The sequence below is a fragment of the Bacidia gigantensis genome, assembly GCF_019456465.1.
Source record: "Bacidia gigantensis strain McMullin 20006 chromosome Unknown contig_180, whole genome shotgun sequence".
NCBI lineage: Eukaryota > Fungi > Ascomycota > Lecanoromycetes > Lecanorales > Ramalinaceae > Bacidia > Bacidia gigantensis.
Genome location: NW_025408596.1, coordinates 1,810,706 through 1,829,738, shown reverse-complemented (window position 1 = coordinate 1,829,738; position 19,033 = coordinate 1,810,706). Strand labels below are relative to the sequence as shown.

At 47.9% G+C, this 19,033-nt stretch overlaps 4 protein-coding genes across 4 annotated transcripts; 1 reads left to right on the top strand and 3 right to left on the bottom strand.

The window, feature by feature from the left end:
• Positions 1-1,527: 1,527 nt before the first annotated feature.
• On the top strand, positions 1,528-2,530 carry KY384_003472 (uncharacterized protein; the record flags this gene model as incomplete). Its single annotated transcript, XM_044811986.1, has 3 exons — positions 1,528-1,592; positions 1,644-1,975; positions 2,217-2,530. The coding sequence occupies 3 exons, from the start codon at positions 1,528-1,530 to the stop codon at positions 2,528-2,530; spliced, it is 711 nt and encodes a 236-aa protein (XP_044671119.1).
• A 403-nt stretch (positions 2,531-2,933) lies between these two features.
• KY384_003471 (uncharacterized protein) lies at positions 2,934-3,956 on the bottom strand (the record flags this gene model as incomplete). The annotated part of the gene is made up of 2 exons (XM_044811985.1): positions 2,934-3,834; positions 3,886-3,956. The coding sequence occupies 2 exons, from the start codon at positions 3,954-3,956 to the stop codon at positions 2,934-2,936; spliced, it is 972 nt and encodes a 323-aa protein (XP_044671118.1).
• Positions 3,957-9,846: 5,890 nt separating this feature from the next.
• On the bottom strand, positions 9,847-10,439 carry KY384_003470 (uncharacterized protein; the record flags this gene model as incomplete). The annotated part of the gene is made up of 2 exons (XM_044811984.1): positions 9,847-9,959; positions 9,986-10,439. 2 exons carry the CDS (start codon positions 10,437-10,439, stop codon positions 9,847-9,849), a joined length of 567 nt encoding a protein of 188 aa, XP_044671117.1.
• A 2,818-nt stretch (positions 10,440-13,257) lies between these two features.
• KY384_003469 (uncharacterized protein) lies at positions 13,258-16,231 on the bottom strand (the record flags this gene model as incomplete). Its single annotated transcript, XM_044811983.1, has 3 exons — positions 13,258-13,715; positions 14,604-14,941; positions 15,966-16,231. The coding sequence occupies 3 exons, from the start codon at positions 16,229-16,231 to the stop codon at positions 13,258-13,260; spliced, it is 1,062 nt and encodes a 353-aa protein (XP_044671116.1).
• Positions 16,232-19,033: the final 2,802 nt, after the last annotated feature.

Below are 19,033 nucleotides of genomic sequence, written 5' to 3'. Positions count from 1 at the left end.
GTCTTGCGCCCTGAACGTTGAGTGCCATTCAGCTGCACAGCATCACTCACTCGCTCTCCCCTCCTCAACGCCAATCCTCCTCCTCTACGTACCCGCACTATATAGCCCGCTCGCGATGGGAGAGCTGGTATCCTCAACCCGCCTCCGCCGCCGCCCTCCATCACTGATACGCCTAAGCCCAAACCCAGCTATACTCTTCTGCCCACCGAACCCCCTCTTCCCCTTCAAGGACCCCCTAGACCGAGGCTAACTCATGCTTTACCCCCACCCCCACACCTTTCCAAACGACCCCAAGCCTCTACCCCTTGATGAAGGCTTGAAGCCGCTCGGCGAGATGAGAAATTAGCATATTCCATTCCGATGATATGTGAAATGGGCGCATGCAATTCGATGGCCCAGCGATGTGGCTAGCAGTTGTGGTTTTGAGCTCGACGAATGATCTCACTAGCGTGTTTGGGTTGAGTATGTTACGGAGAGTGCGCTGTTTGGGGATTGGCCGAGGGAGGAGCATTCTCAGAATGTGCTTTCTGAAGTTCCTGGGGGAAATTTCTAGATCTAGATTTAATGTGGATGAGAGGAACAAGCCGGGAAGCTTTAAGGGCTTTGCGAATGCTGCCAAGTGGGGTTGACCTTGAGGATCCTTAGAGAACGACCGTGCAGTGGATAGAGAGTACTCTCTTTGCAAGGTTTAGGAAGATTGAGAAGGCGTGTGATAGGCTGTTTCTGGTGCCTGTGCAGGAGAGGGTGTTGATGAGGTCTTTGTGGGTCGGAAAGGACGCTCGAAAATGAAAAGTGTGTTTTATAATTGAGGACTTCCTCGAGGTTTATATGAATGTTATGTGCCATACAACGGCAGATATCAAGCTCATCCTATTGGGTCCTTTTCATTGCATACACATGGTAATGCGACACTCAGAAATTGGCACAACGCGACATAATGAAAATTTCAGACAAAAGACCAAGCACTGGTAAGTTCATCGATTTTTGACATTGCTCAGTCGAGAAAATATATATTGTACTTCGTCGTCGTCAATCGACTTGAATGTGACCTTTTAGGCTACTTCATTGAAGCTGCGAGGCTTTGAGCTCAGCTTTAGATTTCAAATGTCCCGAAGTGTTGAGAGGCGGATTGGTGACTGGTTGCAAAACAGAAACACTGTGAGACTTGACGCTTTGATGTGTTGAATGAGACGAGATCAGGTTCACACGCCTCGCGTGACGAGCTGCCTTGCCCCTGATGGTAACTTGTATCGACACTTGCTTTTTGTTTGCTACTTGTTAGCAGGGCCTCCAGGAGCTCAGATGAGTCTGATCACCTAATTGGGCCTAGCTCAGCCCTACCCGGCTTGGCATCCGACTCTGCTCCCACCTCATGTTCTTCCCACATCATGTTCTTAGACAGCTTGCTAGCTAGACAATCAATCCATTATATTAAAAAACCCACACTATAAGAGTCTGCTCTCACTACTTATTCCAAAAAAATTCTTTGCTACAATCCTCTTTCCTTTCATACCCACATAGCTTATCATGGGTGATGTTAAAGAAGAAGTCGGTCTCACGACCCAGTCCTCTGAAATGCCCGACGGCTTTGGGTATGTCAATTTGCCTGGTAGAGTAAGGTCAGATACTAACCAAAGACACAGCAAGTTCGGCTCGAAAATCTTCAAATTCATCGTTGAAGACCGAACCTTTTCCGTACACTCGGACTTCATCACCGATCTCTCGCCTACATTCGATGAAGATGTTAATGGTGGAATGAAAGAAGCTGAACAAGGATATGCGGCTATCAAAGACGTCAGTGCTGCCACTTTCGAGCGATTCATTGAATGGGTGTACGCGGGGTACTACACGGCCTCTTGTCCCGTCTATGAGAGCGAGGAGCCAAACGGAGATGACTCTCATGATACCAACGACATCAAATCCTATCAGACCTTGATGCAACAAGCAGAGACACGCCTCACCGGCAATCACTGGTGTAAGGGTTGCAACCTTCAAATCTATTTTCAAGACTGGTCTCGGTGCTATCACTGCGGCTATCAACACATGCAGGACAGCTCAGACATAAAACAAAGCAATAAAGTGGCATTTGTCAAGGACTTGCCTACAATAAAGAGACATGGCGTGAGACTAGCAGCTCCTCTATCGAACACTGACCCCACCGTGTCTTTCGAAGACGTCTTTCTGTGCCACGCGCAACTCTACGTCTTCGCTGACAGCAGAGGCATCGAACATCGAAGCACTAAAAGATCTTGCACTTCGAGAATTGCATATCCGGCTTGCGCATTTCAAGTTGTTTCCTACACGCACCGATGACATTGTTTCGCTGATTCAGTACGTGTACGGCAATACGATGCAAGCCAGCCACGATAAGCCAGACCCTCTTCGACAACTTGTGATGAAGTACGTTGCCGCCGAGTTAGATACCTTGGCGACACACAAGCCTCTGTTGCAGCTGGCTTTCTGGCTGGAGAAAGATGAAGGAGTCGACTTTCTAGATGAGGTTGGAGCGATCTATCAGCAGAGGCTTTGAGTCTTGGGGGGGAAGACATCTTTCGATGGTTCATAAGCGCATCATCAGTCAAGTTATCTATGGGACTCGGTTGACGTCAATAGACAACTTAATCCTCGTGAGTTTTGATGTCTTGTAGACATGGAACACGGTAGCCAATATGCTCAATCTGATGAACGGTGATTGTCTGATGTCCGTATGCCCGTCCATGCTTGATCCACATTGATGTGTTAGTCTTCTGTCCACAGAACACCTCGTTCATTCGGATTTCACCCTCGACCGCGAGTAGTGATTGAGACGTCGACTGCTGCTAGAAGCTTCTTCGGCCCCTCATCGGTTGGTATTGTAGATCTTTCCGTCTCGTAAATTCAAAGCTTTGCCGATGATCAAATCATTTGGCTTCTAGTCTTCATGATGTTGTGTCCTACAACCTTCGCATAACCACATGCAAGAAGTCCTCATGAAACTCTGGGCCATTCGATTCCATAGTGAATGGCAGCGATCTAAACTCCTCGTCTAGCATCAAAGTCTCTAGCTGCCAACCGATATAATCGGTCAACATGTTACGCAGCTCATTCCTGGCGGTATATGCACACTCATGGCCCAGACCTCTATCGTGATCTTGTCCGTCCCTGACCGTATTCTCATACACGTATTTTAAAAGAGCCACGATATCACCTGTGCGGCATCCGTAGAGTGTGAAGCTGGCGAGGATAGCATGGAGTTGCCCCAATACGTATTTGCTGAGGTCATATATCAGCTTCTCGCCTGCAAAGACGTAGAGTCGAGCATGGGAAAGGAAGACGTCCGTGAAGTCCTCATCGAGACTGCTGTTTCGTTGGGGCATGTGGGTAAGAGACTTAATATCTCTTAGCTTAATGAATCGGGATCGCATATGAGCTCTTGACATCTTGCTGTTCACTTGGTGGCCATCGAAATCGAATGAGCCAAAAAAGTCGTTTGCCCAGAAGAATTCATCTTTAGACTCTTTCTCTGAGAGTGGCCGGGCTTCAGCCGACGCCAAAGCATTGGCGACCTTGCGAGAGTGCGACAAACCGGATCCTCCATTCTCCGTAGGCGTGGTTGGCTCTATCACTCGCACGACAGATTCTGCAGGATTGTAGGATCCATTGTAAGCCCACTGGCAGAAGCTGTCGAAGGTCGTTGCGTCAACGCCTAGCAAGGTAGCTTCACCGTCACGCTTTTCTTTCATGTCAAGGGTCATGAGGGCATTGAGGGGATCTGAGACACGGGAGATGATACTCTGGTGGATGTAGAAGGATTCGCCATCAACTATGAATCGGAAAGGAGGCGAATTGAATGACCTAGATGAGTCAGCGACATGGAATGGAACGTAATTCTAGGTGTCCCTATACAATTCTGCTCCTCTTGCGGTATTTCCATCGCATCTCGTAGCGCGTCGAGATCGGCTTCTTGAGGGTCCCATGTTATGCGTGGGTCCTGCGCTCTTGGCGTTGTTGCCCCGCCTGTCGACTATTTGAAGAGCATAATGGGTTTCGGTAGCGGTGGCTCGTGGAGTTGTTTGTCCCAATGCCCTAGAATTGCTCATGATTTGCAGATACGATGGACAGCTAAAATTTGAAGGGACGCGCAGAAGACAAGCGCGTGCCAAGACATTTGATTACGTAAGTATTGCGTCATTGCAGGTACTCCCCTTTTCTCATCCTCAATCACTATCCCCTGGCAGCACGGCAGGTCTTTCGGTGCTTAAACATCTAGCAGACTGTCCTATTAGGACGCTTGCATGTTTCTATCAGATTCTCGCTCGTCATGTGCACCAAATATAGGCGGACATCGATGCTACGTACTCTGCTCTCCAAATTTGAACGAAGTGCCGATGTCAATTATTCACGAATCAAAAGAATCTAGCAGATCAGCGATCTTGTCAATAGGGTCTGGAAACCGTCCACTGCGGCTCTGGGAAGGTTGTATCTCAATGTCTTATGCACCTCCCGCCTTAGCGACATGTCTCGCGCAATCCCTCACAACCCCCATACTGCCGAACATACTTTCAGCATATCCCCCTATCCTCCCTCTGCAATCTGCTCCTCCGCCTCTCACATCCTAGGAGAGTCTTGGCATTCATGCAGCCACTCCGCCCACTCACCATCCTAGCCTGCCATCTACGCATGCTCCACTCCTTGGCTTTCGCCTTCCCCATCTCCAACTCCACCTCAATTCCCAACTTCTCCCAGTACTATGGTACACCCATCTGTTACACCCCCGAGCACCCCCCATCTAGCGTGCCCAATCCCGGCCCGCCTCTCTCCGAAGATTGCGACTACGTCGTCTATCAATTCGAAGAACGCGACACGCGCCGGCCACCAGAGATCTCCACATGGGGAGACCGTGACTACTATACTGAAGCAGAAGTCGACTTTTTACTGCCGACGGCCGAGACGCATCAGACTTGTAAGGGGGTGTGCTCATGAGAGATACTACAGGCGAGACGCAGGTGGCAAAGGCGTTTATGTGGAGAGTTGCGGAAGCGGTAACCCGGGTGCGGACGTATTGTGAGAATAGAGGCAATTTGGGCGGCGCGGTGATGGTGGGCGATAAGTTGGCGGTCGTGAATATTGGGTATAGCGTTGGAGGTGGGGTGGTGGGAGCCGGCGACGGGAAAGGGGACGAGGAGGAGTTGAGGGGGTTTTGGGAGGAGTTGATGGAGATGAGTAGGGTGAGTGGTATGAATGATGGAGGGTTGAGTGGCGTGGATGAGGAAGCAGCAGTGGCCCAAATTGGAATACAGTGAGACCAAATCCTAAAATGTCCGGATCGACACCAGTACTATGATCTTCGTCAACCAGAGTCTTCAACCTTCCATCAGCCTTCTTAACTTTGTCCTATTGTCACTCTCAGCCAGATTTAATCTAGGGTGACGCCCTTGGCAGCTTTTCTATTAATATACTCACTTCGCGACCCACCGACTCTCCTGGTAATTGCAAGTTACCCAACGCCCTTGGAGACTACCTGGAGAGATGACCTTGCCCTTGCCACGACTGCCAAGCATTATACATACTTTCACAGCGTGAAAGAAAAGGACTTGACATACGTACTAGGCTATTAGCTTCACCGAGTCCCAATCACGAAAGTCTCCGTCGCCGATTAGGGGCGGCTGTAACGCTGTATATCGTCCATAAATCTGGTAGTTCACGCACAGACTGAGGGTTGACTAAGCCACAAGAGTACGATTCTTCTTCGATAAGCACCATAAAGGTAACCTATGGATGGAAAGGAAAAACAAAGCCAGAATATCAGATACATAAAATCAAGAAAGGCAACAAATCGGGTACGGCGCGACAACGCAGGCGAATCAGGCACTGGCGACAACGCAGGCACGAAGATCACCAAAGCAGATACAGTGCGAAAACGCAGGTACAGAAACACCAACGTAGGAAATTCCCACCGCCTACCTGGTTCACCATCACATACCTTTTCCCACCACCCACAGGCTCCCATCGGCTACCTGCTCCTATCAACCTATCCATCCCACACCACGCCACGCTTCTTCTTCTTCTCCCCTTCCACGACTTACCCTTACCTACCCATCTCCATCTATTCGTAGACTCTGGTCCGTTGCCGCCATTCCCTCTTTCCCACCCAACTCAGCACGATCAACACATTCACAGCTCCTTTTTTCGAGAAAAGCAGCTCTTTCGTTCGGCGGCTATGGTTTTACACGGTTAGGAATTAGAACACAAAGAACCAACAGGGTTGGGGGGTACTTATCGTTTCTTCGCTTCCGAGATCAGCAGTTGGGTAGGGGGGGGGGGACGGGCCGTGAGCTGGGTCAGGCGTGGGCGGGGCCAGTGCGACAGACGATGCTTGATCACTTGTTTGGTCACCTCGGGGGGCCTGTATGTCATTAGGACTCAGCAATGCAGAGAGAATCGGGGTACTCATCTTTTCTTCGTTTCAGAGATTAGCAGATCCGTGAGGTTGGTAAGGCACGTGTGTATAATCATATATACGAGGTTTATTACGAATTGCCTTTTTGGAGGGGACGGGGGAGACTTGCAACAGATGGTGTTCGACGACTCATCTGGTCATATCGGGGAGTTATATGCGCGTTAGGACTGACGTTGCAAGGCGGATTGGAGAGCGACTCACCTTTCGTTGCTCGCGGCGAGGTACAGAATCAAAGGGTGCTGGTCAGATTGTGGGCCATGCGCGGTTAGGACTCATATCAGAAGGCGGATTGGAGAGCGACTCAGCTTTCGTTGCGTGCAGCAATGTATAGACTCAAAGGGTGCTGGTCAGATTAGGGGCCATGCGCGGTTAGGACTTACTTAGATCGCAAACCGGGCTGGGAGGAAACGTGCTCACCGTTTCTTGATTTTGGCGATGTGCAGACCCGTGAGGTGTGTCTGGCAGATGTATATCTATGTGGTTAGAACGTAGATCGCAAAACATATTATAGAAAACTTGCCGTTTGTTTGATTGCAGCTACACATGAACAGGTGAGGTGGGTCAGGTGGATGTACGCAAATTGATGCGGTTAGAACTTGGTTCGAAACGCGGGTTGGAGGCACTCACTTTTCTTTCCGATAATGTGCAGGGGGCACATGGGGGAGGTGAATTAGATAGATGTATGTATATATACGTGATTAGGACCTAGATCGGAAGGCGGGTTGGCGGGGGGTACTCACCGCTTCCTAATTGAAGGAGGAGAGAAATTTGCTTGGACTGGTGTATGTTGTTGTGAGTTTGACGGAACAATGATTGTCATTTATTAGATTATGATTGTGATTGTAACTGTGATCGTGATCGTGATTGCTATTGTGAAGTGTGCCTGGAGTAAGCTTACCGATAGTAAAGTGTAGGCTCCGTGATATCTGTTGTCTCCAGATTTGAAGAGGAAGATGAAGAGAAAGAAGAAGAGAGAACACAGGAATATTATATAGCGCGGGTGGAGCCCAATGAAAGTTTTTCCCCCTAAGCTGTGGATATCCTGTGGCAGGCGTCATACGTGGGGAGACGCCTACGTGAGAGAAGGCTTCTCTATTATGGGTCCACTAGTAAGATAAGGTTGTGATTTTGTGACAGTGGCTAAAGCTGTCTGCTGCAATATCGAGCGTGCTCCACATTTCCCCGTTCATCGCAAGAAATCAAAGCAGAAACTTACGGAAGAAAGATTGAACATTGAACAGTCACCACCAACCCTCCAATGTTCAAGGAGTGGAAGGGTTGTGGGAATTTATAGGTTATGTACTCCACAATCCCCCGTTCAACGCTGGACTCAAAAATCGCTGAAATAGGAATCATGGCAGCCACTGCCCTGCGCGGGTGGAGAAACGGAGCAACAGCAAAACCGATCAGATGTCAGCTACGCGTCCCACCGCAACTGTGGACAACGAAAAGAGGTGGTACGGGCTGCAAATCGGCCCCAGCGCCTCCTTTACGCCTTCACGCCATCATAGAATCTTCGATCGTTTAGTGGCTTGACAAAACTTTCTTCAGGGAACAAAACTCCGAACCATACATTGAAATTTCTCGTCGGCTTGATCTGCCATGTAACCGGAGAATCAGAATGTATCAGCGCCACGCCTTCTACTGGTCAGATGCGCCAGACTTGACCCACTGTCCCTCGGATAAAGCTTTGCGTGGCTTGAAATGGCACCTCGAGCCACTAACGTCAATCATGATGAGGCTCCACTTTTGCTTGTAACTTCGAAGTACCTGTGGATCCAGCCTTTAAAGCTGCTAGAATGCAGCTGGATCGTGAAGAGCCCGTCATGAGGGTACTTGTATAAAGTGAAGGAACCTCAACGCTAGGAATCGCCCTCTACATAGAAGAAAATATCTCCACAAAATTGCTAAAGGATTCTGGGTCTTCCTTCCCATCAACCGCTTACTGTTACAACATCTTCTCAGGATGAGCAACCTGCTCGCGGCTAGTTGTACTTGGTATCCGCTATTTGCTAATCATCAAAACTGGAGGATAGAATGGTTATCTATATGCAAATAGCTGACTTCTCAATATCATCTATATCCATGAGTCTAGTCAATCCTCATCCTAGAATTTCCAGCCGACGCCTGGAAAGCTTCCCGACTATCGCGGCCGCGAGGCCTACTGAAGCCATACACACCTAGCCGAATACCCTCGGCCTCATGAGTCGCCTAAAGCATGACATTCCTTCTCACCACACACAACTGGCTTAACCTCCTCACTCTCCCCCGCCCCCGTCCCTGCCCCCGGAACGACAAATTTCACACTCCTCATCCCCTTCCCCTTCCCCTCCCCTCCCCCTTCCCCTTCCCTCCCACCAACGACCCCAGCGCCTCCCCACTAACGCAAATCCCCAACCTATTATTCCCAAACACCCCCCCTCATCCGGCGTCCGGTTCGGCGTCAAAGACGCAACGAGCTCGCCCTTACAGTCCTGCTCCGTGTAGATGTTGAACATGGCGCTGATGGTGGGGTCATCGAAGTGGATGCCGAGGCCGGTGCCGCGGGGGAGAAGTTCGTGCATGCGCTGGTCATGGGTTTGTAGGAGTTGGCCAGGGCCGGCGGAGGGGGGGTGGGAGCGTCGGCGCAGGTGGGCGAGGAGTGGTGGCTTAGCCATTGGCCTGAGGTGGGGAATGTGGAGCGGTTAGGGAGGAGATGAGATGATCCAATGGAAGCGAGAGATAAGAGTGTGAGGAGGGTGGTTGGCTGCATGCTGATTGTGTGGTCTTGTGCCTGGGAAGTTTTTGAGGTTCGATTGGATGGATGAGCACGTTAGTCTTTGGTTTTGGGGATTTAACAGATAGGGAAGTGAAAGTAGGTGCTTCTTGTGGTCGGCTTTTGAGGGCTAGTCGTTCTACTTGTGAAACAATGGTATTGTGGAAAACAAAGAGCGCAATTTTCATTGGTTTTTTTTCGCGAGATTTGCATTGTTCTTCATTGTATGTGTGATCATTGCTAGGACGAAGACAAATCTAGTCGATCATCTCGTCGCGACTGTGCTGAAACACTTGTCATAGGCAACTTGTCCTTTGCAAGAGGTCGTACAGGGCAATATTGATGCCCAGGTTTCGCTAGGTTGCAGGTGTTATGGCTGAGTTCTTCTCTTGCAAGGAAGTATTTCCAAAACGTGCGGTCAATCAAGCGCAGGCAAATGCACAACGCGAAGATGAGAAAAGACATTGTGCTCAAATTGGAGTCTCTACATGATTAACTTGGATGTGCCATGACAAGTTGGAAGGATATTCCTAATGAGAGTGATTGTCTGGTTGGTTGCAAGCTGAGAAGTAGAGAGTTCTATGCTTCATATCAATCCAACCCTTCCTTTACATCCCTAAGCCAAGTCTTTGCCCATGTGATACGACTCATCCTACACAAAGTCCAGCTTTGCAATGAGAACATTTTGGTCGCGATAACCACCCCTACCATCAACACTCCTATGTCGCAGATCCACAATGCCGTCGTACATCACGTTCCCAATCACTAACAAGTCTGTTTCCTTGGATCACACTCAACCTCCGCGGGCTGATCAGAACTCTGGCCCTTCTGCACCCCGCAAATCCTCTTATAAAGATCACTATCCGCTTTCAAGCAAATCGAAAGATGCGTCTGATCCTTTGCATAGTCTGGGTCGGTCGCATAAGTAATGCTCGTAAAAGTCCCGATCTTCTTGCTGCATCCCGTATCCTTGTCGTCGGCGGCTTCGAAGAATCGGACCCTTGCAATCTCACCGTTGAGGTTGACACCAATCGATTTCGAGCCTTCTGTGGGTTTGAACCCTATGCCGCGTTTAGTGTCGTCGAAGATGAAGGTTTTGCCGCCGTCTCCGGGAACGCCTGTGCAGTCGTCGGATGGAAAGCTGGCGATGTAGGCTGGGTTGGCGGCTTGCTGATCCACGTATTGGGGTTTGCTGAGAGATAGTGCGCTGAGGGAGAAGAGGGTGAGGACGGTTGAGGTGCGCATGTTGAAAGATAGACTTGATCTGAAGTGGTTGAAATATGGGTGGGATGATCGACTTGGGTGAGTACTGGTTTTTTGAGAAAATGAAACTTGGGAATGGTGCAATTGAACTATGGAAATGAAAGTGGGTGCAAGCCCAAATATATAGACTCGAGAACGTTGTGGCACCTCTAACGTTCTGACACCGTCAATAACAGAAAACCAACCATCCACTCTTTCGAGACAAAGGCCAGAACTCTTCGAGACAAAGGCTAAGTTTCAGGACCTGATGCGGTACTACTTCTAGTTGCAATAATTCGATGCAAGACCCAAGACGTTTGTTTGGCATCAAGTGTGACCAATCACCGGATTATGAAGTGCTTCATCCATCTACTTGTACTACCTTTTCACTCTAGCAACTTGGGGGACCAAGTGCCCGATACTTTCGTCGTTCCTCTGAAACATGGTCTCGTGTGAAACAAAGCCGAGCATGAAGATCCGCGTACAATAAGCTTGTCCTTGACCCTTGTTCTTGAAACAAGGGTAGGCGTACGAGATTATAATCGAATTATTTCACACCATATCAGTCGTACAAAAAAATATTGGATCACAGGTCATCCTCTTTCTCCCACCTTTAGTACCCAATTATCTCTTTGCAGTCTCTTCGCCTCCGTGTTTGCACAATATAATCTTTGCACGACTATGAATCTCACCCTCGCCGCCAAGTATCCTTGCTTCTCTCATCCCTTACCGCCTCACACCCTCACTCACAACACAGACATGCAGCACATCCACCATACTCAACCATCACATTCCTGCGTCAAAACATGACACTCCCTCGTCCCACCCTTATCACCCTTCTGCCCCTTCCCCACAGCACAAATATCCCCATAAATATCACCCCCCGTATCAGCATTCACGCAAACAGCCAAAGCATTCGGATCCGGGGAGGCCGTCTTCCCCCAAAAAGTCCCGATCGAATCATCGCACTTGTCTACCCCCCTCCTTTCCTGAAGAATCTGACTCTATCGATCTCGCTGTTTAGCTTGACACCAAAAGATAACGCCTTGGCGTCCGGTTTGAAATCTTGCAAGGCATGGGAATGGGGGGTCGTTGAGGATGTAGACTTTGCCGGGGTGGGGGGGTCGCCGCCGATGGAAACGCCGGTGCAGTCGCGGGTGAAGAAATTGGCGATGAAGGCTGGGTTGGTTGATTCGGGTTTTGTGTCTTCGCAGAGGGCTAGGGTGGCGAGGGAGATGAGGGTGAGGGTGAGGATTGTTGAGGTAAGCATGTTGAAAGGCTTTCTTATTATTAAGTATTTTGGGATGTTTGGGGGGGAGGATGGATACGTGATTTCATACAGACGATGTGACCCGGGGGGAGGGGGGAGGATACGGTATTAGAAGAAGGACGTTGGGCGCTGCGATGTGCTTGAGGACTCAAGGGTTCTTTGAGGCTTTTAGATACTTGGTCCACAGCATTTTTGAGACGTGCCTAAGTTTCAGATGCTGATCAAAGGACTCAATCGTTCGCAGTTTTGCGGTACAAACTCCGATTCAATAGACTTCCACTCAATTAGGCTTGTGAGATGAGTCGTCCCGCCTTGATACAACGCACTCATTCTGTCCACTCGTATGATAGTCTGGAGGGATGTTTAATGTATAGAAAAGGATTGGTCATAAATTGTTTTGTTTATCAAATTTGCATACTCCATTGTACTCTCACTACAGAACTCATGAATTAGATTGCTGCTGCTGAGGGTCCTCACTCCTTCGAAATCCAGTTTCACACACCACCCTTTTCCACGCCACAAATATTATTAAAGGCGTCCTCCCCCGAATTCCAGCACGTGAAGAAAGTCTGCGCAGGGTCGTCTACAAATTTCGACTTGGGAAACGTCCCGAGATCCCCGTCACATTTGTGACCGTCCATCTGGAAGAGCTTGACTGATTCGTTTCTAGCCTTGAGCTGCACCCCGAAAGACACTGCCTTGTTCTTAGGTTTGAAGTGAACTTTGTCTAAATTGTCTGGGATTGTGTGCTTATGTCCAATTTGACCAACGCAGTCTAGCGATGAGTAGCTCATGATGTATCTCTTTGTGAGATCACCTTTGGGCGTGTCTTTTGGGTGGCCCAAAATCGTTCCGCCAAGGGACAAGAGGACGAAGATAAGGGAGGGTTGCATGGTGTAAGGCTTCTTCGATGTTTGGTGTTGAGATCTGCGTAGGATGTGCGGTTGATATTTGTTGTCTATTGTGAGAGTGAGATTGAGGTGATGAAAATGAAGGTGGGTGGAGGCCCATAGTTATGAATTTGATCCATGTAACGAGGCAATTTTCGATGCAAAACGACCGTACCTCCAGCTTCTCAGAAGTGGAGAGAAATTTCAGGTTTTGAAACGTGAACATTTGTGTTGGCTCTAATGCCAATAAGAACCATACCGAGGCATACAGTGGAACACTTGGGGTATTTTGAAGGCTGATGAACAGGATTTGCAGCTATAAGACTAGATTTGTTCGCAGACGATACATATTGTGTCTCATTTGCCAAAGAACTCATTAAAATGCATCGCTGTGGGAGGTTGTAGATTAGCCTCCTATCAATGGCGGCTTTTTAGTACATTTTTAAGGTGCCTCCTGAAGATGATTCCTACCTTTGTAATGCATAATCTTGATAGCAAAGAAACATCCATATTGTTGCATGTCTGCCTGTCATTCAAATCCCATCAATCTCAATCCTCCAATTCATCTTCAAGTCTTCTGAGTAGTCTTTTATGATGCCAACAGATATCATGATACCTGCACGAATCGCGAGGATGCTTCTACCAGCCTCGCATTCTCCCTCTATTTAGTTGTGTTCTTATACCTCTTGAACCCACAAGCAAATCGAAAAGGGTTTTCGATATCCGTTTCCGAAGGATCGTGGCGGTGGTAGTTTTCGCAGAACCAGAGAGCATTGGGAGGATCTCCTATGAGTGGATATCGATAAAATTCATAGTCGCAATTTCCCCCGCTTTCTGATAAAGCGACGACGAAAACATCGTTGGAGCCAATGTTGACACCATAGGATGTCAAGTCGCGGTGGTGGTGCCATCTAGTAACGACGTTGGGATCGTCAGGGAGCATGAGTATGCCGTTATCTGGCCCGGTTGTTCGACCAGTGCAGTCGGATGTGTTGAAGCTGGCGACGTAGGTTAGGGATCTGTTGTCCAGAGGTGGTGTAGAACCTGCAGCACCAAGGATGGTTGCGCTGAGGCAGCCGAGGATGGAGACAATGAAGGTGCGCATGTTTCGGGGCTTTCCTGACTGAAATATAGAAGGTTAGTTAAAGAGGTTGGCAGGTATTCGAGTAACTTCGTCCCCTGAGAGATATTTTTGAGAACTTTGTGGAGACTGTCCCAAGACGCTCCTTTATACCTTTCTGATCCACCACGTTGATACCTGTGACAGCTGAAGAAGACGAGCAAACCCACAGATTCCGGTAGGAGAAGGATCAAACCTCAGGAGTTGAAACAAGGTTTATTGCATTGGTAATACTCCTAATCAAGACCAAACAGAGTATGTCTTGGACCAGCTGGTTTACATTGAAGGCCGCTGGTCACTTTATGCAGCTACAAGATGATGCACTAATTTCACCCATAACACTCCCTTTGTCTCATCACGGGGTCATGCACCCGCTCTTGCGGCTACTGACGATCGAGCTTTTAGGTCGTCGATGGTCCTTCTGATACATGCTTCGAAGTATTGTCTTGTATGACGTATCCTATAAGGATAAAATCCTACTTGAACGCAACTGATGATAGAAGGAGCGACTCAGGAAACAGTGTGGGGAAAGCACGTATCAGGCAACTTACTGGAAGGCAGAGAAAGAGCAAATGTGGATCACGCCGAGATTAATTTCCCTTCATTGATTCTATTATTAGTACCACATCTAGATGCCAGCTTCTATCTCTTTAATGAATGATTTGAGTTGGCCTCCCAAAGAATTGCAAGCAAATACATGTCCGTTTATTGTCCGTATCTCATCAACGCAAAGTCCACTTCATGTTCTCCAGGTATTTTACCATGATATCAGAAAACATGGGAGCCACCTGGCCGACCATAGGTCTCCTTTGAAGACCTTGATTGTTTTCTCTAAACGTGCTACCACTCGAATCTTTGGAACCCACAGGTCGTTTTGTATAATTTACCGGTAGGCTTGTCGTCCTTTTTCAGGCATAATTGGGGTCTCTCCGTTCTAAAGGCTTGCTCCGATTCGGCCTTTGAGCCTGGAGTCCAGCTTACAGTGTCGCATTTTTTACCCCAGAGTATATTGACATGTTCCCGCTCAGAGCCAATATTGATGACGTAAGATTTTGCGTCTGCCTTCGGTTTGAATATAGTCACATTTGCATGAGGGTCTGGGAGGAAGACCACTTCTGAGTTGAGGATCGGCCCTGTGCAGTCTTTCGATGCGTAATTAGCGACCCAGAACTTCGTTATATCAGGCACAGGTTGATTAACATCTGGACGACTGAGGACGGCCGCGCTTAGGCAAGCCAGGACGGAGAGAGTAGAGATTTGCATATCTCTAAGCTGTTCTGATTGAAAGTCGGAAGATTATTGGTTAAGAGTTCAGCAGGATCTTAAATTTGTCTATCTTCTTTGCCTTTGTGAGTCTAGGAAGAGAATTGAAAGTTGAAGGAAAGAGAAAGACTGCGGATGAGCTCCATTATATATTGCCCTTTCATCAGGAAAAGCTTACGAAAGCGGTGTCTGATCGCCAAATCCACAATTTTCTCGTGAGAAGAGTCAAATCTCAGGATTTGAAACGAGAGTCTTTGTATTGGCGATAATGTTAGTTGAAATTTGACTGAGGAACTTGCTACAATGGCTTAAGATTAGAGAAATCGTATACGTGAGATCTATGGCTCGACGATGCCACTGTCTCAATAGTGATACAATTTTTGTTTTATAATGCTTCGTGTTCTCTCCGTTACAACGAATAATAGCTAAGTGAGTGATTCGACTATCGTCTTTTGGACGAAGGCTTCTCAGCCTGATCTCGAATGAGATGACCCTGAGCTTGAAACTTAGAGTTGCCTCATCTAAGCTCTCCTTCGTCTTTCGCAAGTGAGCTGCGATGGCAGGGCAGTAAAATCCTCGCGCAATTTGAGAAGTGTAGAGAAAATGAACCTCAAGTAGGATTTGTTCTTGAACGCGGCAAGTTAGAATTTCGAGACTTGAAAATATGTTTAGAGCATACTCTATTACTTTATCGCAAGCTTCACTGAGCACCCCATTCCTCACTTTCAATAGATACAGATCTTTGGCAGACAAAATCCCTGCAAGATTCGCATGCTTCTGACTCCACGATTTACTTCAAACCCCTCGAGTAATCGACCATGTATGCTTGTCAATCATTGCCCTCATGCACACCACAAATCTGATGAAAGAGATCAAAGTGCCTGAATTCAAAAGGCCCGATTTGAAGATCCACGCCATCAGAAGGCACACAGAGCCAACTACCCCATTCACCCGCAGGACGTCCGTTAAATGGAAACTTTGCTAACAGCTGATCGCATTTATCGCCCTTGAAAAAGTTCAAATATGTCGCTGGGTTGCCCACGTTGATTCCGAAGGAGTTTATGCCTTCAGTCGGCTTGAAGAGAATGAGATCTGTGTCGTTCTTGACCTTGATCTTATGCTTCACGTGACCGGTGCAAGCGGAGGATTTGTAGCTGGCAATGTAGGTCGAGCCTGGGTCCTGTATAGGCCCGTCCTCGCCACTAATGGTTGCACTGAGACATGAAAGAACGAGAAAGATGGAAATACGCATGATGCGGAGTCTTCTTGGCGAGGGTGGTCGATCTTGTCAGTGAAATGTGGAATAGTATTTCTAGAGTCTTTCCGTCCAAGGAAGGTTGCAGAAGTTGTTCGAAATTGAAGGAAGGAGAAATTCTGTGAGCTGGGATTCCTTTATATTGTTGACTGCATCATAAAGTACTTGAGACAGCTCGGCAACACCACATCCACTGCTTTTTCAGAACAAGTGTAACATGCTAGAACATGCTCCAACAGCCCTTGTAATAGCTTTGATTTGACTGAGTATTCGTCTCAGAACCACTATGGAACATTACAGTATCAAAAGACTGTCGAACGGCTTTGGCAGAATGACCTTGGATTATCCTCGTTTCAAATCCAGCACCAAGAACACTGATGGAAGGCAGTATCTAGATTCAGACAAAGTATGAACCACACGGCGCGACCATGATCTTCAGTCTCGAAACGATACGATGAGTTGACAGAAAGACAAATTCATAAGCCACTCTAGCAACTGGACCACTGCCCCACCATCCTATCTCCAGGTGCTTCATGAAACACCTCAAGGTTCACAGCGATTGGTCGACCCTTAGAATGTAGTTTCGGCTTCTGAGGTCATCGGGTTTTTGCAAATGAGCTTCTTTGATAGAGCAGTATAGTCGTTGAGGTAGTTGCTAAAGTGCAGAGAAGAAGTACAATACAGGGCACATATTCTGCAGATGGCAGTCAAATCTAATGGCTTGAAAATGGTTCCATTAGAAAGAGTGATTTGATGTATTGCAAGCTGATATCATTCTCCATTGATTCTTACAATCATGACTGTCCTTCGAAAGACAAGTGCTACCTGATGCATGATTCTGGTCAAAATAGAGAGACTAATCCGTTCAATGTCACGCCAACACTCACCACCATCCCGTGAATCCCCACAATTTCCTTGACGTCTCCTTGCTGTGGAAGCTGTACATGTCAAAGCATCTACGGGTCCATTCCTTTAGGCTTAGGTATGTCCGTCTCCAGGTAGGAATGATTCCAGTCGCTGTCCTGCTGTACACCGCGAATTCTCAGAAATACGGCGTCTGTAGAAAGTACGCATAGCCATTCGCCGTCTTGTGCACCAGTCCGCCCATGCTCATCCCCATGCGGAAACGAGTCAAAAGGCTTCTCGAGGTGGTCACCTTCCAAGAATTTGAGGAAACCTGCGCCGAAATCGATTCCATGGCCGAAGTTGACAGCGAAAGATTTCACGCCCTGCGCTGGTATGTAAGGCACAAGAGTTGAATCTGTGATGTTAAGTATATCCTTCACATGATTGTGTTTAGAACTCCTTGAGGATGGACCACAGCCCTTGGATGTGTAGCTGGCGATGTAGGTTGTGGAATTGGGTGGTAAAAGTGTATCAAATGCAAGTCCAGGGATCGCTGCACTGAGGCAAGAGAGAGTGAGTAGTGCTGAAGGTCGCATGATATTTAAGGCTTTGTGATAAGGGTGATCGAGTTTCTGGATAGAAAGTTTAGCAGTTGATGAAGTTTTTTCTTCCGAAAGATGTTGCAGAGAAATGTGATGAAATAAGAAGGGAGAAAATACGTCTGTGTGACTCCTTTATATGTTGACGACTGCGTCGGTAGAGCACTTGTGACCTGGATTGATCAAGGCCAAAGCCATAGCCTTGACGAGACAATGACAGAATCTCAGGATTTGATGCAGCGGTCTTTTCGCTTGAATCAATTTGATTAGGGTAACGGCTGACACACTCTCAAACACACAGAGATTTCAGATTACCATCGAAAAGACTTTGTAGCTGGAAGAACTAGCAATTGTTTCGAGTCCAGCGCCGAGGATACTGTTCAAAGGCCGATCCGAACTCCGACCAGAACACTATCGCGGCAGCACGAGAGAATGCTTCGTTCTAACTGCGCCTAAAAGTCGATAAAATGTAGGCTTCAGAAGTTATGATGCGAACTGCCCTCCTCGCATACGAACGCCTTCTTCAGGTGAGCGATGAAACATCTTAAATGTCACGGCGATTGGTCGACTCCAAGACTGCAGTTTCGGCTTCCAACGTGCGATAGGCTAATATTGAATGAACAGTCTTCGCAACACTTCCACGAGCAATTTCGACACCATCACGCAAAACGTTGTATGTCAGAGCGAAGTAGTGGTCTGTATTTTCATAGTAGGTTGCGAACCTATCAGAGACAACTGCAGCTCGTTCGCACGAAAAACTACGACCTTCTTCTGATGTCGGCTCTATCTCTACTGTCGTAAAATAGTTGTAGGCCTGTTCTTGCTGAAGTAAGTTGCCCTCATGAAAGCGCAATTTCCTTGCAAGCTCTCGGAACGCGTCTCCCGTAGGATTTGGTGCGACACGTGTACGATCCTCAGCGTATACATAGAGGACTAGTAGATTAGGCGCGACGACAAATTTGCCGCCACTTGGTGTTGTCGAGTTCAAAGGATATGCTGTCGCTGAAGAAACGGCAAGTGATATCAACAATCGAGTCCATGACTGAGAAAGTTGCATTCTATTTTCCTACTGCTAAGAACCCAACTTCTGAGAAGAATCTGAAGAAAGGTTAGTACTATACCGCTGCATATCTTGCAGTGACACAGCCGGCGTCAATGTCTTGCGAAACATTCCAGAAGCGACCCGTGTCTAGCACGCTTTTTGAGGGATGACTGAGTAATGAGACATCGGTCTTTGACTGTGTTTCTAGTACTAATGTGTAGGTCTGCTCTTGATATTGGACGTGTGAATGCCCTCCAACTGCAAGGCCATAGACGTGAGAGGATTCGTAGGTGATTGGACGAGGGGGCTACA